Raw genomic sequence first — 24,005 nt, forward strand, 5'->3', positions numbered from 1 at the left:
CTCAGTTTTGCTTGTTCCGGAATTAATTTATTTATCCGTCATTTATTTATTAATTCCGAAGTCCGCTCTGCTGTTTTGAATAGGACATTTCTCTTTTTTTTGTTTGGTTTGTGCTTTCACCAGAGGAAAGATTGTACAGGAGCATCTGAGTGGCCCAAGTTTAGCGCCTCCATGTTGAATCCTCACTGACAAGTGGTCTAGAGCTGAGCTTTGCACCTCATCCAGAAACTGGCACCCACTATTGCATGCCTGGTTGCTGGCAAAGGGAAGAGGTACCAGGTCAGGATGATGTGCATCTCTCAGTCCTGCGTACACTGTGAGCTGCAGACACTTCTGTCTTTACGGGCTAGAGACCTAAAAAGCACAGAGGGTATGTGGGTGGTATGGCAGTGGCTGAAACATGTACATCTGCAGAGCTTGATGCTGAAGGATGAGAGAAACAACTGGAAAGAGACAGGGATGCTGCAAGACCCCACAGTGAGGTGGGTGCTGCAGACAAGTCTAGGGTGGTTTGAGCTACCTTTAGTCAATAAGCAATGGTGCAATTGCCCCTTGGTTTGGGAGAGGAGGCTGAGTGGACAGCTTTTACAATGCCCTGTCTCAGCCCACCTGAGGTGCATTTTTCCCTCAAGCCTCCCTTAGCAAAGGAATTCAGAGCCAAATGGAGTGGTATAGGTTGAGGGAATTTTGTGATGAGTGGGACAGACTTTTCACAAAATCCCAGACTGGTTTGGGTTGGAAGGGACCTTAAGGCTCATCCAGTTCCAACCCCCTGCCACGGGCAGGGACACCTTCCACCAGACCAGATTGCTCCAAGCCCCGTCCAACCTGGCCTTGAACACTGCCAGGGATGGGGCAGCCACAGCTTCTCTGGGCAACCTGTGCCAGGGCCTCACCACCCTCACAGGGAAGAACTTCCTTATATCTGATCTAAGTCTCCAGCCTGTCAGTTTAAATCCATTCTCCCTTGTCCTGTCACTACGTGTCCTTGTAAAAAGTCCCTCTCCAGGTTTCTCAGTTTCTTTTTGTGTCTTTTTTTCCCAGCACCATAGGTTGCAGGCTCCCTGAACCTTCAGCAGCAGGTCCCTGGGCATTTTCAGCCCAGGGGCACAGAGGCAGGGAAGTTCAGTGACTGCCCAGGCAAAGGTCAGCCTCTGATCTTTGCAGTGTGCTCAAGGATAGATGCCCGGGTCTCCTGACCTCTCTCCCAGTGCCTTCACTTCACATGACCGTCATTGCCGACAAGACCAACTTTTCCCCCTTCCCATTTAAACCCATGACGCAATGGCTTACGTCTCCCACTGTCTCTACCTGGGAACTAAACGTAAATTCTTCTTGTTAAAAATCAGATTGATGACCCTATTTTTATGCATGCTTGGTGCTCACAGCTAAAATCTATACCCGGAATGTTTGTGCACTTTCTTTATAGTTTGATCTTCAATTTATTTGTAATAAATCAGGACGCTGAGCACTCGTGTTACTTTTTGAGTCTGTATATTGGTTACATTTTTAAAACATGCTGGTTTGTCATTCATCATTGAGTAGTTACTGTAACAAGAAAAAACTGCTTAAGAGAGCAGTAAAGCTAATTGGTGTGTAGCTCCCCAGTCTCTGGCTTAAAGAGACAAAAAGCAATTACTTTAAAAAGTTCACTATTTTATAGGGTTTATCCTGTTTGACATTTTTGAAAGCACTGGAATTACATTCCAAAACACTGACGGGAAAAAAAAGGGAAAGAAGCCCCCTTTCCCCAGACTGGGTGTTTGGCCTCATTAATGATTCTTTCCAGACTGACTCAGGCTATTCCACGAACAGTTCTAGAAATGCAAATGGGACAGATAGTTACATGTTTGGGTGAGAAAATGTAGGTGTTATTCTTAGTATTTTTAGAGTAATAAATGGGTGTGTTTACTTGTTTTCTTTATTATGCACTGAGCGTACAAGGAGCAGGCACACACACTTGTAGATGCATCACTGACATGGACGTTACCGATGGATATTTTTTCATTATTGGTAAGGATGCAGCCCCTCGTAGCCTGCAGAGTCTCGGGCACAAACTGCTGATGAGTTTAGAGGATGAATGCTAAGTCTCTGGTAGTGCTTCAGTTTGCTATTAGTGGGAGCTCTGTCCTGAATGCACTGGGACTGGCTCAGCCCTAAATCAGCCACTGTGGTCATTTAACATATTTACAGAGTCAGAGTCTGGAGGAATGCACAGCTGTAGAGGTTTCTCAGTCTTTTCCTGGAACTCCCTATAAGTACATTTAAAAGCTATTAGGTGGTATAGCTCCCTTTTTTCCTGATGGCACGGGTGGTACCTGGCTGCTGTGTTCTGTCAGAATAGGACCATTTTTTCAGTGGCCTCCAGGAGCCTGTCCAGGCACAGAGGGCTCCTTGTTATGACAGGTAGCTTTCTGAGCATTTCAACAGATGCTTCGGCATGCCAAAAGCATAAAGCACTTGGAAGGGAGCACCCAGAATATTTCAGCTGTGTTTCTTAAAATAAATGCTGTGGCTTAAATAATAGAAGTTTTCCTTGCTGATTCTAGAATAACCACTCATGCTGAAACAGTGTTTGAGTTACTGGATATGACATTTGCAAAAATTCCTCAAAATTTGATAACTATAGTGGAGGTTTGAGGAAGTTTTGCCTTTTTTTCCCCCCCAATGCTCTTGTTAAAAGCATCTCACCTGCTTCTGCTCATCATTTCTTAAGTCTGTTTAATTCTGATAGCCAGATTTCATAGATATGCATCAGGCACGCAGTTGGAATCTGGGCAGACTATGTATACTCAAATCTGTGATAAACCTCAGGCTATTGTTGCCATGGGACTGAATTAGATACTACCTGGCAGTTGGACATTGGCTGTAAGGGGTGAAACAGCACTGTTTCCCTCAATCTTTGCTGACCACCAGAGGAATCATAGAATAATTTGGGTTGGAAGGGACCTTCTAGGGCATCTAATCCAACCCCCCTGCAATGAGCAGGGACATCGTCAACTAGATCAGGTTGCCGAGAACCACATCCATCCTGGTCTTGAATGTCTCCAGGGATGGCGTCACCACCTCTCTGGGCAACCTGTGCCAGTGTTTTACCACCCTCGTTGTAAAAAATGTCTTCCTCACATCCAGCCTGAATCTCCCCTCTGTTACTTTAAAACCCATGTCCTGTCACAGCAGGCCCTGCTAAAAAGTGTCTCCCCATATTTCTTACAGGCCCCTTTTAAGTACTGAAAGGCCACCATAAGGTCTTCATAGACCCTTCTCTTCTCCAGGATGAGCAAGCCCAACTCTCTCAGCATTTCCTCACTGGAGAGGTGGTCCATCCCTCTAATTATTTTTGTGGTCCTCCTCTGGACCCTCTCCAACAGGCCCATGTTTTTACTTTAGTGAGGACTCCGGAGCTGGATGCAGTACTGCAGGTGTGGTCTCACCAGAGCAGAAGACGCCTGGTGTTCAGTGCTGTGGCATTTGGATGGCCAAAATCAGTCAGCCCCAGTGCATGGTGCGCAGCGCATCTCCCCAGGGAAAGACTGAGATTTGCTTTGGCACCCTGTGCTGAGATGAGCAGGAATCTACTGGTGAGAATCAGGACATGTTGGTGGGAGAGGACGTTGTGAAAGCGATGACGGAGAGGTGCAGGAATCCCAGGGAAAGCTTGGTGCGGTGAGAAGTCAGCCAGCCGGTGCAGTTTTTCCCTCGCACTTGCGTAAGATGACGTAAGGTGACACAGAACTTAACTGTGATCGGTCCTGTTCTGGTGTTAATTAGCAGTGACTGCATTGCGTTTGATAGAATTAGAGGAGTGTAAAACAGGCCCACAATTAAGTCTGATTTTGATCTTAGCAGCTTCAGACAATATAAATGCAAATACCATTTGAGACCAGTTCAAGTGTTTTTAACAGTGTTGCTCAAAAAGGAGAGCACAGTAGTCAGTGGTCAGTCAGAACAAGAGAATATGACCTACTTTCATTTCAAAACCAAAACACCGGTCACAGAGGCCTTACTGCATACTTAAGTTTAGTCTGCATCTTTCCTTTGTACTAAATCAGGTGATTGTGGTATCCTCACCTTTATTTGGGAAGGAAAACTCATTCAAAAATATCATGCACTTGATCCTTATTAGAAGCTAAATCCTTTTGAACTTTCACAGCAGGGGAAAGTACAGCTCTTTCCACTTGGATCTACATATTGCCAAGCAAAGCAGTGCTTGATAGGAAATGCATATCCTTTACTATGAAGGCTGTAGCAAAGAGCAGCCTTTGTCACCCGTACTCAGCCACTGAGTTATTAAGAGAACTTCGGACTGTGTTACACAGAGAAAAGATAAAAATAGGGTGCCTGACGCATGCATCCCATGTCATACGCCAGGAAACAGAATCATTATACCACCGAGTACAGTATTCCAGAGCATTCGTGGAAAATATGCATGGATGTGAATGTGCAAGATCTTTCCTCACCAAGAAAACTACTCAGTTCCCCTTTCACCCTGTCCCGTTCTACATGTCTTGTTGAATATCCCCCTTGCCCTGCTTTGCTTCCACTGCTCCTCTCATTGTCTTGCTGAACAATGGGAGAGCAATGCCACTTTCCTGTATTTTGAGGGAGCCACAAAATATTCTTGATGTTCCAGCTGGGTGTAAGCAAAATGCTGCATGTTTTCCAGACACCTACAGCATGCTGAGAACTCCCAAAGCTCAACACTGTCTGTCACAGAAATCATGGGCTGGGTGCATACTCTAAAATTAGTCATTCACAGTAGGTGCCCCTTTAAATGGTAATCCTTGCATCGTTTTCTTTTATTGCTTCTGTTGGCATACCTGATTGTGTGACACAATATAAAAGTAAATAATGTGATGCAATGGGTAAAAGTGAAAGGGAAATACATGTCAGAAATCAGATACCTCCTACCGCAGAATACAACATAAAACTTGAGGTGACATGAATGTGGATTTTTCCTGTTTTGAGGGCAGTAAAAGCCACTGTATAATGATTACATTAGTCTTTCTGGATGTTTTGACAGTTCCCAGCTCTTGAAAACTCATGTTTGTTCAGTGCTGTAGTCACTACTTGTCTTCAGGTGCAAAAGTAGCTGTCAGGGAGTAAGTAACTGTGCGTAATGGATCCAAAGCAAAGCTCAGCACAGCTGTATCGTAGAATCATAGACTGGCTTGGGTTGGAAGGGACCTAAAGCTCATCCAGTTTTAACCCCCTGCCATGGACCGAGACACCTTCCACCAGACCATATTGTTCAAAGCCCTGTCCAGCCTGGCCTTGTATGTATACCAAGGCCTTTAAAAAAAAAACCAAACAAACATAAATTTAGTTTGAAATTCACAGCCCTTAAAAAAACAATGCATCTGAGATCTTATTATTTATTTTCCAGCATGCGAATGCTAATCATGGAAGGGCAGGTGTGCAAAGCAGAGGACTTGGGGTGTTCAGTTGCCTCCTGATAGGAAACCTGTGGGAAAAGCACAAGCTGAGACTCAGCAGTAGGTTATGAGATACAGCAGCAGCTGAGTTCAGATTTAAAGATAAAGCCTGAAATAGCAGAACCCAATGCAAGACCAACATTTATTTACCCCTTTGCCTGGATTCAGTAAAACATATGGGTACCTTGGTGTGTGATTCTGCTTTTGCTGAATTGGGGTTTGAGTTACTCGCTAGTCTATTTTTACTTTTTAAGCGGCCTTGTAATTCAATATGTGTTTGTTTTAATTTTACACTCTCCATAAAAAGCACCATCCATGACGAGTTGGAGAAGTGACCGCTGTTAATACATAGAAATTTAATCATTTGGTGTGTCACACTGTCTTACTTTCCTCCCCTGCAAACCTGCATGCCTCTCTTGATCAAAAATACCCCACGATACCTTGTGTCTCCTCCGTCACCTCATCTTTGCCATTGAGGGTCTGGTGGGCTGAGATCAGCCCAGGCTGAATCCAGGTCACTCTGCGAGGTGGGGGGACAGGTGGTGGTGAGTGGGACAATGGTTCCCTTGTGCTGCCTGCTGTGCCAGGACCGTGCCTGTGATCACCTGCTGGCTGTGATCACCCTATGGGGGTTAAAGCCAGAAAACCCTTTTTTTGCAGTGTGGCACTGGTGTTGATGTCAAGGGTTGTAGGAGGCATGTTCCGTGTAGGGGTGAGCTGAGGCTTGTAGCCCACGGCACCCTGCTGAAGGCAGCGTGCATGCTTGGCTCTGCTTTTCTCTCTCCACTGTTTTGCCAATACCGCAGATTTTCAAATTGCCTCTAATGTGTTTTCAATTTGACAATGCTGGTTTGGACCCCCCCCCCCCATATCATATCACAACCCCCAGGCACTGAGCTGCCTTTGTGTGGTGTCCCAGCAGTGTAGAGCTGATAAAATACTGTGGTGCTGGAAATGAGTCTCCTCTTCCTGTCCCTGCATCCTGCCAATATCCATGTGCTTTAGGTAAGGATGTAAAACTTGCTGCACTAAATCAAACAAATTAAATCACTTCTGGTTTTCTCCTTGCTCTTCTCACCAAAGTGTGGGATGAAAAATCTGCAGTACACCCAGTTAGTGATGGAAGATGTGTCTGTGTCCTTCCTTTCTCATGCATTGGTCACTGTAGTATCTGAAACATTGCCTTTAGGCATTCCTGTTGCCATCAGCATGTCTGATAGCCGTGGGAAGGCTTCGTGCCTGTGCTTGCACTCATCAGAATCTTGCAGTGCTCAAGGAGCAAAAGTGACTTTTTTTGCTGTCAAATGGTAAAACACCCTGGAGAGATAGTTCTTAAGTTACTATGAAGCCACAAATTACTTTATAAGATTTAAGGAGAGTGAAAGCAAGCAAAACACAAATACCAACAACGTATGATGTGGGTTTCACCGCTTGCTTTCAGCTTTATTCAGCTTTGAACTTGCATGCACCATACATCAAAAATGTTGCTCCTCATCAAATTATGGTCAGTGGTCTAATCTTGAGCTATCAGATTAGTGATGGTGCTGCAATAGTGCATATCTCATGCCCAGATCCATGTGAATTGTTCACAGGGGAAACTAAACCTGAAATGCAGTGAGCAGGTTCGCTCTCTGATGGTGCATCTCCTGGGACAGATGCCGTTCCTGGGCTCCCCTCTCCTATAGTTGCTGGATCCTCCCTTCCCCTGGGATGAGGCTTTGTAGCTAACTACTGCAAGATAACTGTATTTGTGAGACTCATTTCCCCGCATCAGGCAGCAATGTTAAGCAGAGGTTGGAGCTGTCCCCAGAGAGCTCCACCCGTGGTCTCCTTTGCAGCAGTGTGAACCCAGAGCAGCTTCTTCAGAAGATCGTGGGGATGAGGTCAGACTTTGCTATTGCTCCCTCCCCAGCCTGTGGCAGAAATAACTCTTGTTGTCATCAGCGTGGTCACTGTAACATGGATGAGGTTCAAGTCAGGCCCAGTAGCTTCAATGAGATTTTTGTGCGATTATAACAAGAATTTGACACACATGGTGAGCTACTACTTGTGTATATGTGATCTATCTCCACACTGTCCCAGGAGGTATTTACCAGCATAAAAATCAGTTAATGAGGGGACGTGTCATGAACAGCAACCTGCTGCTACATGAGGGATCACCTGGGAAGCTCAGGGATGGATGAGCTGTGTGTCCTTTCCACTTGCAGACACTGTTGGTCTTGCCACCCTCAGTAGCGGGAGGGAACATTGAGTTCATTGTGTTTTTTTGCTGAACACCACAGCAGAATTAATGCAGGGTGTTCTGTGGATGTGGCAGGAATGCTCACAAGCTCACCCCATCTAAAGTGCCTCAGGTCCTTTAGGATAATGAGACATTTTCTGAGTGCGCCTTTTTATTGTACCAATATTACATTACAGGAAAAATGGGAGGGGGGAACTTAACACATAGCACCTGTCACAAGTTCTCTCCTTGAATTAGGCTCTCCTGCTTATAAAAATTTAATTGATTCCTAGCAGTTTATGTGCATGGTGCTCAGTGGGCGTTTTCTGTTCTCTTGCCAGCTACATGGTTACTTAGAAAGCGAGCCGCTCACGCTACAGCTGTTCATTGGGACTGCAGACGACCGCCTGCTGCGACCCCATGCTTTCTACCAGGTTCATCGAATCACTGGGAAGACCGTTTCCACCACCAGCCATGAAACAATACTTTCCAACACCAAAGTCCTGGAAATTCCTCTTCTTCCAGAGAACAACATGAGAGCAATGTAAGACCCAGGCACCATACCTGACTCCTAGCAGTTTCCTTTTGGTTGCCTCCCTTGATTTCTTCGGTGTTGTTTTGAGGGGGTTTTGTACACAGTTTTCCTTTTCCTATATTTTTTTATTTATGTTTTAAAGGTCTTTCACTAATAGTAGGTTTTCACGACTTTGCCAGGACAAATTGCCCCTAATCAGCTTAACAACTAAAAGAAGTTCACAAATATTTATGACAACTGATTGCTTTCATTCTAAAGTTTCAGCCAATGTGCCTATTTGCCATTTAAAATAAGTATCTCAGTTACCAAGCTGTAAATATCTCCTACCTCAGCTCCTGCATTTAGTTTCTAAATATGACACCTCTTGCTCCTATACGCACTAGCACAAGGAACAGGGCCTATTAAAATTTATCTTTGGATGTCAAAGGAAACTCTTAGCATTACCGAGTACCCTGGAGTACTTTTTTAGACTAATAAATCCCCTCTTATTTCTTACGTAATAAAAATCAGCAGTATTTTTCATTACATCTGTTTAGAAGCAAAGTTTCTAGAACTAAGAAGATGAGTAAAGGTGATTCATTTTGCAGACTGAAGTTATTAAACTGGAGTAAGTTGAGTCCTATGCAGAAAACCAGGCAGGGGTGTCTTAGGATCTCTGAATTGGTAGCAGTCTGAATGGTAGGAAGGGTTTTGTAAGTCCATTACACTCAGGTATATTTCATTATAGGATTCAGTATATAACAGTTCAAATATCCCTCTGTGTGTATGACCTACATGAAAGCCTCCACATTGTTTAATCCCATCCTTTCTGCCTGCTTTGTTCAGATGCTCCCAGCCCTTATCTGAATTGTCTTCCCCCTCACTGAAATGATCCTAGTGCTTATCTGAAGTGTCCACCTTGGGAGAAATTTGTGTGCGCTTGAATGCATGTACAACTCTCAGTGCATGTATAAATGTGAACGTATTCATACTTATATATAAATACATGCACCTTTGTGTGCATATATAGGGAGATAGAAAGGTAAGTAGGCAGATAAAGGGCAAGCAAGATATCCTGGCACCACCAAACCGAATACCACAGGAAGATCCCAGGGAGCTTACTAAAATCACAATTTCACTCCTTGTTATTCATACAGTTTTCCACACCTTAACAAAGTGAAAAATGGTGTCAGACACCTGAAGTCCTTCCACACATAGTGGTTATTAGAAGCTGGTTTGCAGTGTCATGTACAACATGCCCTGGAGCACCTCATGTAAATAAGAAGAGCTAGAATGTGTTTAGCTGCATTGCCAGCTGGGCTTAGGGTGATCACTCAAGACCTGAGGACTTCTTGTCAGTGCACTGCGTTAAAAGCCATGACAAGCCTGCAGAATTATTGGCCTCATTTGCTGTTGTCCTAAGCTGGCACAACTCCATTGAGGTTATTGAAATTTCGCTAATTTGTATCCACACCATATTTATTTGGCCTTTTATTTATCCAGTTTGAATCACATTTTTGGCCTCCTAGGAACATTATTGCTGGTTCAATCATCTTTCTCCCTAGAATAAAGGTAGTTACACAGTGTGGGAGCCAAGCTGAATATTTTCATGATATGCATGCCAGATTGTAGTAGTGCTTTCTCAAGAACCACAAACAATGCTTTGGCATATGTACTCCTTACACGTCAGTAGTCTAAAACCTCATGTAGCACTAACAATGAGTTGAAATCTGGAGCCAAGGACTTTTCTCACACATACTTTATGTATTCAGGCCTTGATTCAGTGAAACCCTGAAGCTCATCTGCACGTTTAAACTTTTGTGCATTTAGTTACTCCCACTGACTTTAGATTTTAATGTCCATGACTTTACAAGCCTGAATTTAAATGCTGCTTCTCCTCTGAACTTTACTGGCTCTGAACTAATTGTGATTAAGTATTTTTTCTTTATTTTACAAATGTTGATATGGGAGAGAGAATATTGAGAAGCACACTGTTTATTCCGTATGTCATGCATCTTTGTGTAGAATTTTGACATCCATACAAGTATTCCATAATTCTTACGGCTTCACCTCCTAATATGTTTGGTTTTGAGAAGCTTTAATACTTTTATTAGTTTCTTTGATTGTATCAGCAAGGGCCTTTTTGTTAGTCTGAAATGCATATTTTAGAAAAAATGCAGATCAAAACCATGTTGCCATAGTTCTTGTTTGCAGTTTGCTTCAGAACAGAGCTTCAAAGGTCTGGAGGGGGAATTAAACTCTTTGAATGCAAAATAAAATTAAACTATGCATATTCAGTGTAATAAAATGCATGCCAGAGACCAGTACCCAAAAGAAATTGCCATGTAGGCTTTGTAGTCACAGCCAAAGCAGAGGTATTTTTGCAGTGGTTTTTTCAGTGTGTATGTTTATGTATCTTTTGTTCTGGGAACTTTCTCTATTGAAATTTGCGTTGACAAAAATCCTGACTTCTAAACTCATCCAGAAAAAAAAAAAACAAAAGAAAGGAGAGAGAGGTCAGAAACAGTAATAGTTCTAGCTGATGAAAAGCATGTTTTTCCCCTAATGTGGAGGGAGGACTGTAAGTTTAGGGTTTTTTTTCAAGCAGAATTTTAGCTCATCACTCAGCTTGGAAGTATTTCCAGCTTATTCAAATACAAATTGACAGTAGAACTGACCTTGGAAAGAGGTGTGCTCATTAATAAGCATTTTCAGGACTTTGCCCTAGAATAAAAATCATGTCAGATTTCTCTCCAGATTAGCTGTAACAAGTGAAATTATAAGCAAGCCTGTGTTTTAGGTTAGTAATACTTTGTGTGCCTCCATCTCATCCCGTTGACTTTCTAGTCTTGCTGTTTCTTTGGGCTTTGGTTAATCTGTAAGCTCCATTCTTACAGGATGTGTTAGGGAGAAAGAATCTTTTAGATTTTCTTCCTCTGGGAGCTGAAGTCATATCAAAAATTCATGTGCCTAACAGCAGCCACTACGTTTTACTACAGATAACCCCAATTTAGATACCTGTGGATGCAACAACTAGACTTAACAAAGTCTGATGTGTTCAGCCCAGTCCTTGGGTCACACCTGACTCAGATTTTAAGAATGTATGAGAGAGGGAAGATACTGCAGGTTCGTATCTTCCTGAAGTCTGCTTGAAATGAAATTAATTGCTCTGTGTTTCTTCTTGGATAGCATTGACTGTGCTGGGATATTAAAGCTCCGAAACTCGGACATCGAGCTGCGCAAGGGAGAGACAGATATTGGTCGGAAGAACACGCGCGTTCGGCTGGTCTTCAGGGTTCATATTCCACAAGCCAATGGAAGGACCCTCTCCTTGCAAGTAGCTTCCAACCCCATTGAGTGCTGTAAGTAGCAACAAACATCCTTGTTCTTGGCATTGTGCCACCCCAAATGCCGTCTTTGTCCACTGGCATGCTACGCGTTGATTTTGCTTTACCTGTCTAGTCAGTGAAGCTGCATTTTCTCTTCAAAAGCACATGGTTTCTGTTGAAGAGTAAATACCTGTGTCTTAGAACAGAAAGCGGAGCTTTGTGCGTTGATTTTTATAGGAAACAATGTGCTTAAACCTAGGGGGCACTTTAACTAATAGTAGACCTGGGAGTGACAAGGCTCTTTTTTTTCCTTTTTGGTGACTCCCTGTCACATAGGCAATTGCTGTAGGAGTTTTGGAAAACAGCCATCATGTCCTATTAATTCTCTTGTCTCTCCATCCTAAAGCAAAAACCAGTAAATGAAACCCCAACCCCTTTGATGAGGAGCTAGCAGTATAGTAAAGCTGACACACTGGCACAAGCTGCTTGCAGCTTCAGAAAACCTCCAGAAACAAGGTTTCTGCACTGGGATCTCTTTGATTGAGCAGACTGCTTTTCATCAGATGCGCTGGAGCACCCTCCAAGGACACGTAGATCATTCTTGCTTTGTAAGCCTCGTCAGCCTCCCACACACAAAACAAAACCTATTTGCTTTATGCAGCTTTAACATTCCAGCAGAAGTGGTGAAAACTGAATTTCAGTCCAAGTCCTAATGGTAATTTGTTCAGCTGGATGGACTGAAACAGGTTTTTAAGGTTTTTTTGGATTACATAAAGTAGATATTTCTGATGCCACCAGGTAGGGATTGACTTAGCATCTGGCAGGTATGTTGGGGGGTGAGCCCTGGGTGGGAGAGCAGAGAGCATAGGAAGGAAGCCTTGATCATCCCTATCTCCACACATGCTAGAAGGTTGTGTCTGCACTTGTCCATGCATCATTGCCAGTCTAGAGTCCCACACAACATGTCTGGCAGTATTTGATCTCTTGGAGACATGGGTCATTAATAGTGAGGCTGCTGGAAAGAGCAGCCCTGAATTCCTCTTGCAAAAGCTGTGGCATCGGTGACATACTTTTAGACCAGTGACAGTACTCCTTCCTTTTGCTTGGGGTAGCACCACTGCCCCTCTAGTAGTCCGAGTCTGCAAGAGAAGCAGAAATCATAGGAAAGGGTAGTGCTGTTAGATGAACAGTGATAGCTTCTCTCCTTCACTGAAACTCGTTTAGATAAACAAATGAGCATTGGCAATGGGAAAGGACTTGTATTAATATAAGCCTAGTTATTTCTGAAGAATAGCAGAGCTGCCTTATCTATAGGAATATATAGGTATAGGAATAGGAAGTTAAATTTCTTATCAGGTAGACTGGCAGAAAGCCCTGTCTTATGTCCAGGATATATATGAAATGAATAATTTCCCCTTTGTTTCTTATTCAAGGGCAAGTTCTAGGCTAACAGGCAAAGCAAGAATATGTGATGAATCATGGTTTCATCCTGGTCCTGTTGAAGCTGATGAGAGCTTTTCAGTTGCTATATAGCAGGATAAGGCACAAATTGAATGCATCCTGAGCTGGTCTGTGCAAGGATGCCAAGCTCAGGAAGACACTAAATATGAAGTTTGGGTTTGTATCATTGGACTGCAGTTCTGAGGGTTGTGTAATGAGCAAATGCATGGTACATTCCTACTGGAGGAGTGGAAAGCAGGAGAAAAAATAAGGGCTAGTGTTATTTCCAGTGCAGAATGTGGAACAAGCTGAGGTCAAAAACTTCATGCATCTCTTAGTGCATGTGACACCAGGAGGAACCATGTAATCTGGATAAAATGTCACGTCATTCCTTGAAGCACAGCCATGCTCACTCTTGTGTCCCAGTTGGGGGGGATAAAATATGTGCCACGAGAATACCAGATCCTGTTTGCATGGATCCACGAGTGCTTTGGCGCTCAAGTTCTGATGGAAATATGCTCTCTAAACTGTGAGCTTCTGCTGGACTGTGATACGCATGGCTGCTGCTGCTGCTGCTGCAAGACAGTTTGCAGAACTGACAACGCATTTTGGACATGGATGGTCTATTTTGTCACGTGTTTCTTACAAACACATGGCACATATAGATTACATAAAATAAAACTATTTAAAAGAAATGAGTTTCATTAAAAATGCACTTTTTGATATAGTACAGATGAAGCTAAGTTTTAAAACACCTTTGTGAGCCTTTTGAATCTGTACTGCTATGTTTGATAACCTTATTGTTTATGATCAAGGCATTTGAAAACCAGCCGTATTTCCTGCAAACTTTCTGACCTTTCTTTATTTCTATATCAAAGTGAGCTTATCTTATAAGGGTAGGCATTAGGTTACTTAATAATGCAGTATTTACTTATTTTTGTGTGATTGTGTTTGCTTTTTTACTATTTTTTTAAATCTCCTTTATAACTCTCCAGCTCAGAGATCTGCCCAAGAACTGCCTCTGGTGGAGAAGCAAAGTACAGACAGCTTTCCTGTTATTGGAGGGAAAAAAATGATACTGACTGGCCATAACTTTCTGCAAGATTCCAAAGTCATCTTTGTGGAGAAAGCACCAGGTATGTCTTTTCAATCTAGACTCCAGTCTGCCTTTTCTCCTCAGTTTTAAAATCTCTGCCAAATGATGAAAGCATAAATATGGTAATGACATTTTCTTCTGCACATAATATGTTTTCCATGTCACAGGGCAAAGCTGTGAAAGCGATGCGAGCTGTGCCTTATGCTGAGGTTCACACTATGGCAGGTGTAGTTACAGGTAGACAATAGCGACATTGAAAGTCAATGTTTGGCATTTGTTTTTGTAGCAAACTGTGGCTGTACCCCATAAGATCTGTGAAAGGAGTTCGAAGTCTCTAATGGCATAGAATCATAGAATCATAGAATAGTTAGGGTTGGAAAGGACCTTAAGATCATCTAGTTCCAACCCCCCTGCCATGGGCAGGGACACCTCACACTAAACCATGTCACCCAAAGCCTCGTCCAACCTGGTCTTGAACACTGCCAGGGATGGAGCACTCACAGCCTCCCTGGGCAACCTATTCCAGTGCCTCACCACCCTAACAGGAAAGAATTTCCTCCTTATGTCCAGTCTAAACTTCCCCTGTTTAAGTTTTAACCTGTTACTCCTTGTCCTATCGCTACAGTCTCTAGTGAATGTCCCCATAAAACCTGCAAGATGGTACCTCATGCTAAATCTCTGTAATTTGTGGAAGAAGGAGTGGAGCTGCTGCTGGTGGAGTGTGTGTACATACCTGTGTTTCCTTCTGTGGCATTCAAGACTGGTGGCATTTACAAGCTGATGTCTGAGGAGGCCTTGCAGTGCACATGCATTCATTTAAAGGGTGTTTCTGTCTTACTTTGAGGACTGGAGGAGGACTGGACACAATTGACACCTCCTCACCCAGTGCTGCTTCTGCAGTGCATTGGTGTTGTGGCTGTTCCTCCTGCGAAAGGGTTCCAGGCCAGGCTGAAGCAGGTCAAACATCATGGGGTGGGAGCTGGGGCTGGAGCAGGAGGTGTCTGCATGAGTGGTGGGATGTGTGCAGGAGCAGTAGGTCACAGGGTGAAAGTGCATAATGTGAATGCCCCCCGTGGGAAAAGGTGGTAGGAGCAGAGCTGTGAGTCAAAGTCAGGCTCTGAAACAAGATCATTACGGGTAGTTTTGAGTCTTGTTTTGGAAAGGGTTTCCGTGGCGCTGGCACAAGCCATGGATTCCTCAGCTGCCAGCTGAAACCCCTCTGAACTTTAAACAGTCTTGGGAGCTCCTCAGGCAGCCAGCATTGGCTTTGACACTGAGCCCATTTAACCCTTCATTTCCGTGAGGTTCCCACACAGTTCTCCTCCCCGTGGCCCCCACCAGCAGTGCAGGAAGCAGAAAGGGATGCCAGGGTGAGCAGGGGAGGTTATGGAGGCAAAGGCATCCAAGTCTTTGGGCTCAGTGAGCTCAGAGGAAGAGCAGAAGAATTCCCTGAAGTTCACCAGCAGAGTCCTGGTTTGGTGAGATTTCAGTCACCATAAGTGCACATGGGGCAGAGGTGACTGAGAGCCAGTCAGCACCATTCCTGTGACCGCCAAGTACTACACAGCTGGGCTGTGGCTGTGAGATTAGCAGAACACTGTTTTTGTTTCTTATGAAATTTAAACAAAAAAAGGAAAGAAGGTGATATTGCGATTAAAATCATCTGAACTCTACTCTACGTGGCATGAGGGGAGGGAAGAATGTGACTGTCTATTTTATATTTAAACTTTCTTTGCTGCACAGAAGTGGGTTAGTGTGACATGTCAGGAGCAAAGTCCTCGATCTGTCTCATTACAGGAAGGAAACCATGTTAATGTGTGCTTTCCTTCAGAGGTACATTCTCTCCTCTTCCTTTATTAAGTTGAATCACTCACCAGCAGGTAGCACAGTGTGGATTTGGACACTGTCGCCCTTAGGACTAAGTACACCAAATGCAGAAGTTCACTCTATAGTTTTAAATTACAAAAATGCAAAATAGAGCCAGTCTTGTACTTCTTAACCAGACAGATACCTCCCTTGAGCAAAAGGAATTTGAAGCTGCCCAAAGACAGCATAAAGATAGAAAATAATTTATATAAGTGACATTTTCTTAACACTGTGAAAAAGATGGAGTGTACTGCTGCACACACTGTGTGTACTGATGAGGAAGAAAGTGGTTGAAAGGACTTGCTGTCACCCTGAAAAACTCTTGGGTATATGGGTTGACAGGATGGACCAGAAGTCAGTCAGTGAGCTGCTATCATTGAAGAGTAATCAAAATCATTAAGCCAGTACTGAGAGGTCTGATTTGAAACTGGCCTGCCTGTTTTTAGTAGTCTAATGGTAGATTTGTTGCCGTTGCAGGGCTATACTGACTCATGGAGGTACAGTGCAGGAGCTGTGCCTTCAAAGTCGAGAGTGTTCAGCATCTGCAGGAGCTGCAGTTGTGTCACTAGGAATGGCACACAAAAAGCTAAGTTGCTGGCTGATCCAGGCTGAGCAATTTCTAGGGCTTCTGTGACAAGTTATGGGCTACACTGGCAAACACAGCTCAGTGCATTAAAAGCAATTGAGCACGATGCATCGCTATCTTAGTGGCAGACTGCTCCAGCTCCATTTTTGAGCAGGGTATTTAATGTAAAATGAACAAGTATTAGCAACCTTCACTTTTGTAAATCAGCACAGTGGTTTTTTTCCTTTCAGCTATTGTACATCTATTAAAGTAGGTCAAGAACTGGAACACCAACATAGTTTCTCTTTCCCTTAGAAAGCTAGTTATGAACTTCTGTGATTAGCTGGAGACATTCATTAGTTTTGCTGCTTTTGTTTTTGATTTCGAAATGTTAATCACGTTCCTAGTGGGTAGCAGCCAAACACAGCTGTTACAAAGTAATAGATCATAGGAATCACTGCACTCATGAAGAGAACATACCTTTTATATAAAATTTAAATATTATACTGCATGAGCTCATGAGTCCCCACTCAGGCAGAGTCCCCAGACCAGGAGGCAGTCTCTGGAAGCTCATCTAATTCATGCTAATCTGCATACTTAATTGCTTAATGCAGAGTTTGCAAACACTTTTTGTTTGCTCTTTTCCCCCTCCTTTCTGTCTTAATAATTTCTTTAAGTCTGCTGAGTGCATTGTGGCCTGCTGAATGTTTTTTGAAGCACAAGTTCCAAGCTCTCCATCTTCAGGGCTAGCCCTCAGCTGTTCTGGTCTCTGGAGGAATGGCATTATCCTGGCCTCCTTGCGTGGGGAGTCAGTCTGTGTAGTGACTCATACAAGAGGGAATCCCTGAAGAATGATCAAATCAATCCTTCAGCCGGGGAGGCAGCAGCTTGGTGCTTTCAGCTTAACCCCTTACTGCCTGCTTTTTTAGCCAAGAAGCATATGAAACAGAACAGGACATAAGGTTGCAGCCCTGTGACTCTGCATGTCACAGAGGAATAAGACGGCTGAGAGATGGAGGCCGGACACACTAAAAGGACATGGGAGGAGCACTGTGAAGACCTCCCCTGAAAAGAGAACCCCTCACAGTGTGGTCTAGCACTCGGGCAAAAGGCAACCCTTTGGATAAATGAGTCTGTTCAGAAGTGGACTAAAATTTGCTCAAGCCTTTTACAGTACCATAAAAAAGTTCTCATGTTGAAACGAGTCCTTATTTTACAGGATTTTGGTCAATGTTTTATTGCTTGCCCATCAGACCATATTTTCCAGTGATGAACGATGATATCAAACGAGTGTCCGAGAAACCTAGTGGTAGTAAAAATGTCAATGGTGAATGTGCTTTGAGAGGTTCACTTTCTTAAATTCAGGATTTCCTTATACTGGGGAGTTCCATGATGACACTAATAATTGTTTTTCTTACCTTCTTTCACTTTCTGTCTTTGTAGTCATGCTTTTCTGTTCCTGAGTTTCAAAAGGGTCTTGTGAGATTGCGTGTCATGGTTGTTGGGTGGTAGGTTTAGGACATCCAGTACTAATCTGTTTGTCATCAAAAGAATTAGTACTTTCTAAAACATATAAAAGTCTGCAACTTCTTACCAGCAAGGGTCCTTGATGTCTGTAGGCAGGTATTTGCTGTACAGGCAAGGTGTGCATTTTAGTTACAACAGTAGGTGAAGTGAAGCTGATGTTTGTTAGCTGTGGGAGGAGGTGTTGGGCTAGGAGGGACAAAATGTTTCCTTTCTAACGCATCTGCAAGAGCACAGATCGTGATCTGGAATTCTAATAAAAGACATTGATTTAATTACTTATATTTTTGAAACTTCTTATTTTGTTTCTAGATTATAAATGTACCACGACATAAAAATCTTGAGGGAAGTTTAGAAAATGCAGAGGTATTTGTAGAGTATGTTTTAAGGACTATATATCTGTTAGCTGCCTTTTTTTGGTAACAGCTTCTGCAAACTGTGTATTGTTTTCAAAGCTAGTTTCTCAAAGCTAATGTGAGTTACTGAACACAAAGCAGCTCAAAAGCCTAACAGAAATGACCAGACTTTTGGCTGCTGGTGTATCAGATTATGATTAGTGATCTATAAAATAAGTGTGGTGGAAAAATCCTAGTTTCACTCAGTTCACAAAGTGTTTCCTGTAACCGACAAATGAAAGCTTACTGATAAAACACAAAGCAAATACCCCTAGCACCAAAGCACAGGAACATTGTGGGTATGTCTTGTTGGCAAGCCATAGGATTTTGCAGAGTTGTCCAGGATGTTTTGGGATTTAGAGTCTCACACTAAGATCTTAAAGAGTTAATCTACCCTGAAAATCACTCCTTGCTCAAAAATTGCTCCTTGCTCAAAAATTGCTCCTTGCTCCTATAGCTAGAATGGTTTTGGCGCTGGAACTAGCTCATGTATTTCTGAACTTCATGGATTTGGCCAAGTCTAGACATACCTAAGAGATCAGGTTAAACTGACTGAAGTTTTCATTATTAGCAAGTTGCAAGCTATGGGAAGAAATAGCTATTTAGTGTGTTGTTACTAGTTGTCATTCAGTTGAGTTTCCTCTAGTTAAGTTAGAGCTCCAAACCCATTTCTCTGGTTTTGTGCTTAGTGACCAGAGGTCAAGGCAAAGTTTTAAAGAGCAAAAAGGTAGAGATGTAACACCCAACTTCACTGCAGGAATAGCTTCTCGAATAACACTGACTTTGAAATTCTGATTCTGAGTTGTTAAAGTTGAAGGCCATTTTGTCCTGGTCAAAGACGTGCCTTTGAGCTTTCTTGTGACACATGCCCCTCCCTCAAGGTGTATTGCTCTCTTTGATGGATATTAATGGAGCTCATGATGTGTAATGCTGTATCTCTGAGTAACACCAGGCTTACAGGCTTCAGGGGTTTTGAACATATTGTTAATTACTCAACCTTCAAATCGACAGTGATCCTAACACCTACGCACTTTGTAACCTAACTGCATAATATCATCAGTTATTACGCTCAAAGCATTTGAAACTCAAGTTCCCAACAGACAGAGAAGTAAACAACATCTAAGCAATGCTTCCTCCAGGGAATATTCTCTTTTTTAATACTGTCAAATGGGGTTCTTAAGAGTTAGTTACTGCTTCAAAGTGTTCATTCTGCTGTTTTTATTTTGTTAAATGGATTTTTGTATCAAAACTGTTCGTTTTCTCTGCTGGAGCAGGTTTTGCATTTAGAACATGAAGGTGCTGATGTGGCATGATAATGGTTGTACGAGAGTAGATGAAAGATAGCTGAGTGAAATCACTAAATTTTTTTTGTGTTTATGCCAAAGGTAATCACTCTTTTCTGTAAGTATTTCAGATGGGAAAACTTACCGTTTGCCTCCCATTAGACATGTGGTCAACAGTGGTCAGCCAAATGTTTGCGCAAAGTAAATATGATATGGAAAAGAAGGAAGCTGGACGAATTTAAGTGTTTCACAGGTTTTTTGTTCCTCTCAAATATCACTGTCTCTGGCAAAGATTACTATCAGTTGCTGCTTTAAGGTACAAATGTCAGTTTGAGAAACTCAGTTTTGTTTCCCCCATGTTGTGTGAGCAAAAGATACCTTGCTGTGTATAGCAGGTAGCTCAAGTGCAGTATTTTAGCTTCAGGAAAACTTATAAAAAGTTCTGGAAAAGGATATGTTCATGAAACATTTGATTGGCGTGTGGATGGAACAGATGCATTAGGGAAGCATGTGGGCTTCTTGGTTTGACTCAGCTACACTTTGGAGCTCAGGGTTTGGAGTCTGTTTTGACGTGATGTGATGGGGAGACGGGTGACCTGAGCCTTGGCAGAGCTCCCTTTGGTAAAAGATCTTACATTCTCAGAGATCTTTCCATTGCTCTTTCCATGGCCAGTAGCAGTCACAGTTTGGGGGGCAACTGGCCAAAAAGGTGTCATGTTTCACACTGGTAATCATACTGTAGCTCACATAATAAATAAGCAAGTGGCAGAACTCCCTTTCCCCCTCTAGTCAGATGGACAGATACTACGTAATTTTGTCTTTATCTGTCTGTTTATCTGAGTCCAGGACACACGTTCCAGTTGGCAGTGAGTGGTTGCACATTGACTCATGCGCAGTGAGGCTAAAAATCCTGGAAACTAGATAAACTGGAAATTGCAAAGGCATACAAGTTGGGAGCACAGAGTTCATGTGAAGGTCACTTGAACCTATTTCCTAGAGGTGTATTGATAGCTGAAGGGGTTTCTGGCCACTGCCCAGAAATAGATATCCTTGGGCAAGTAATGTCATCAAATGGTGGAGTCATTTGATGGTGGAACCCTTTCACACGCATGCACGAGGAGTGATGTAGCTTGTAGGAAATGTCAGCACATTTCAGTTTTTCCTGGCTGTTTAGTCTAGGGAATGGTGAAGACAGAATGGGACAGCAGCCATATGCATGAGGTGGTATCAGTGGCAACGAGCCTCATCCAGGGTGTTGCTCTCACGGTGAAGAATGAGATCAATCAATCACAGATACTTACTGTGGACAACAGAGAAATAAGGAATAACCATATGGTCTCTAGCTAAAAGTCACTTGTCTGAGTAATCCTGTAAATTTTTAATTATTACAGAAACTGTGACTGAATGCTTGAAATTTGTCTTTTCATGTCTTTGCCAGACTAAGTGACTTCAAGAAGCCCTATCTGTGCAATCAGACCTTTGTCTCTGAACTTTTATAACTATCACAAGTTTTCAGATAGTTTTTACTGTTACTGTTCCAGTAGAACGCTCTGTCCAAACACACAGGAATTTACAGCCCTTACCAGAGCACTGAGAGTCTAATGAAGCAATCAGTGCCTAAAGACGGGAGGGGAAAAGAGTGGGTTGACCTTCTGTGGCTGCCAGATACCCACCAAGCTGCTCTCTCACTCCCCCTCCTCAGCAGGACAGGGGGCAGAAAATAGGATGAAGAAGCTCATGGGTCAAGATAAAGACAGGGTGATTGCTTACCAATTACTGTCACAGGCAAAATAGACTCTGCTTGGGGAAGATTATTTATTACCAATTAAAAATAGGATAGGGTAGTGAGAAACAAAGACAAAACTAACACCCACCTTTACGCCCTCCTCCCATCCCAAGTCAGACTTCACTCCTTCATTCCCAACTTTTACCTCCTCCCTGAGTGGTGCTGGGGAGCACGAAATGCGGCTGCAGTCAGTCCATAACAGCTCCTCTCTCTGCCGCTCCTTCGCACCCACACTCTTCCCCTGCTCTAGCTTAGGTTCCTCCTGTGGGTGACAGTCCTTCATGAGCTTCAGTGTGAGTCATCTCCATGATGTTCAGTCCTTCAGGAGCAGACTGCTCTGGTGTGGGTCCCCATGTCCGCAGTTCCTGCCAGGAGGCCTGCATCTTCATGGGCTCTTCACAGGCCACAGCTCCTGCCAGGAGCCTGCTCCAGGAACATGGGCTTTGCACAGCCTGCAGAGTAGATGACTGGTCTGGTGTGGTTGTCTCCATGGCCTGCAGGATGAGAGCCTGCTTCACCGTGACCTTCTCCACAGGCTGCAGGGGAATCTCAGCTCCAGTGCCTGAAACATGGCCTCCGCCTCCTTCTTCACCGACCTTGGAGGGAGAATGTTTGCAGGGCGATCCCTCTTTCATATTCTCACTCCTCTCACAGCTGTTAAACAACATTTTTACCCCTTCTTAAATACATTGTCAGAGAAATGCCACCAGGTTTGCTGATGGGCTCAGGTTTGGCCGTCGATTGGTTCATCTTGGAGCCAGCTGGAGCTGGATCTGTCCAACATGCAGGCAGCTTCTGGCACCTTCCCAGAGGACATCCCTGCAGCCCCACCACTACCAAAACCTTGCCACATAAACCAGTACAAGGGGATACTTCCCAAGTACTTAGTTTTTGGGGAAATGTCTAAATCTCTTGGAAAAGCACAATTCATTGTCTTCTGTTACTTCCCTGACGTCATTAAGAGATGGTTCGTGTCTCAGGTGGGCATCACAGGAAGAGCGGGGAGAACTAGGGGAAGAGGAACATGTTCATTTTAGGTCTGTTGAGGGACTAAGACTGCACCTTCAAAAGCAATGTGTAAGAAACTACAATGACATTTAAGAGAAGAATAGAGAGATACCTTGTTGCAGGGAAACTGATGCCAAGGCAGATAATCAGAGGAGAAGAGGAGGGACCTCTAAGATTGAGCCCAACCTTGCTGGACAAGAGAAACAAGACAAGGGACATGAGAAGGACAATGAGATGAAAAAAATAAAAATGCCTCTCAAACGCTTGTTGTTTAGACTCTGCTAAAATGTCATGCAGGGTTGCCATAATGGGATGTCTCTGGAAGATGAGAAATTGCGGCCATATAGATAAAATGAAGAACTTTTGTCTTAAAAAATAATTAAGAAGGAAGAATTGAAAGCATTTATATCAAACTTACATCTTGAGAAAGAAGAAGAAGTAGCTATAGTACAGGTGGTGGTGTTGGCATCCCACACAGAAGAAGTAGAGGAAAAGAATTGTTAATGGAAGGAAAATTTGGAACTTGGTTTAAACTGGCTGTGAGGTTTGTTACTCCAGCAGTCTCTGAGAAAATATGAGGCAAATTAGACTGAAGAAGGTGGACCAGGAATATTTTACTCAGTTTCAGCTGCAAAGTCAGAGGTTCAGCCTACTAGAGGTTCCCAGAGCAAAGTAAAATCGTGAAGACAAGATGACATGAATGTAAACAGAGTAAAGTATTGTCATGACTGCTAGTGGATGGCTGTGCTGGGTGTGCTTGGTTCAACTTGCCTGCTCTGGAGAGATTTTGCAGGGATGTCAAGCTGCAGTTTTACTTGGAAGTTGAGTATATTAGATCTGGAATTACTGAGACTTACTGAATATAAAACCCTCAGACCAACAGTAATTTCAATAGGGGGAGGTGCCAGAAAGCACAAATTGCATAACCAGCTTCTATTCTGCTGAAAATAGGATCTGGCAGGTCATTCCAATGATTTTGGCTCAAAATGAACCCGATCAGTCAGTTGTCAGCACAGTACCTCCTTTTAATTACCTGGACTAAAATTACAGTTCATTTGCAAACACTTGATCTCAGAATAATTAAGCCTATTAGACATACTGTGGTAAAAGCAGCTAAAAAGGCTCAGCATTTACGTAAAGTGAGTCCCTCAGCTTTTGGCTTGCCCAGCTGAGCAACCAGAGAAGAAGTGCATGTCTGGCACAGATGCCAAAGTACTGCAAGATACAGTTTGTACTGGATTTTTATCACCTGATTGCTGCATGACTTTTTTATTGCTAAGTTCATGTAAAAAAGAAAAAGTAACTTGAGAGCATCATATGCATGACAGACACACCTATGTTTACATAATACTCAGCTCCATACTGAAAAAATGTATAGCTGAAGGAATGGACAATATCTCTATGCTGCAAAAGATGCTTAGGAGGAGACACAAATATAGCAGCTTTGATGTGGAAATAAAATACGTCAGCTATGCATGAGCCCTGCTGCACATGGACTGATGCATGCCAGAAGACATGCCAGGGGCAGGGAACAGCGCTATTG

At 43.2% G+C, this 24,005-nt stretch overlaps 1 protein-coding gene across 7 annotated transcripts in view; it reads left to right on the forward strand.

Annotated features, from left to right (window-relative positions):
• NFATC1 (nuclear factor of activated T cells 1) overlaps positions 1 to 24,005 on the forward strand; it is a 116,582-nt gene that overhangs the window by 38,681 nt on the left and 53,896 nt on the right. For all 7 annotated transcript variants that reach the window (XM_062618069.1, XM_062618071.1, XM_062618073.1 and 4 more), the window contains exons 4-6: positions 7,998 to 8,200; positions 11,360 to 11,532; positions 13,935 to 14,075. In XM_062618069.1, coding sequence (XP_062474053.1) covers positions 7,998 to 8,200; positions 11,360 to 11,532; positions 13,935 to 14,075 — 517 coding nt within the window. The remainder of the gene's footprint in view (positions 1 to 7,997; positions 8,201 to 11,359; positions 11,533 to 13,934; positions 14,076 to 24,005) is intronic.

Source organism: Pezoporus occidentalis, unplaced genomic scaffold (genome assembly GCF_034315485.1).
Source record: "Pezoporus occidentalis ecotype Australia unplaced genomic scaffold, CSIRO_AGI_Poc_V1 ctg2, whole genome shotgun sequence".
In the NCBI taxonomy this organism is placed as follows: domain Eukaryota; kingdom Metazoa; phylum Chordata; class Aves; order Psittaciformes; family Psittacidae; genus Pezoporus; species Pezoporus occidentalis.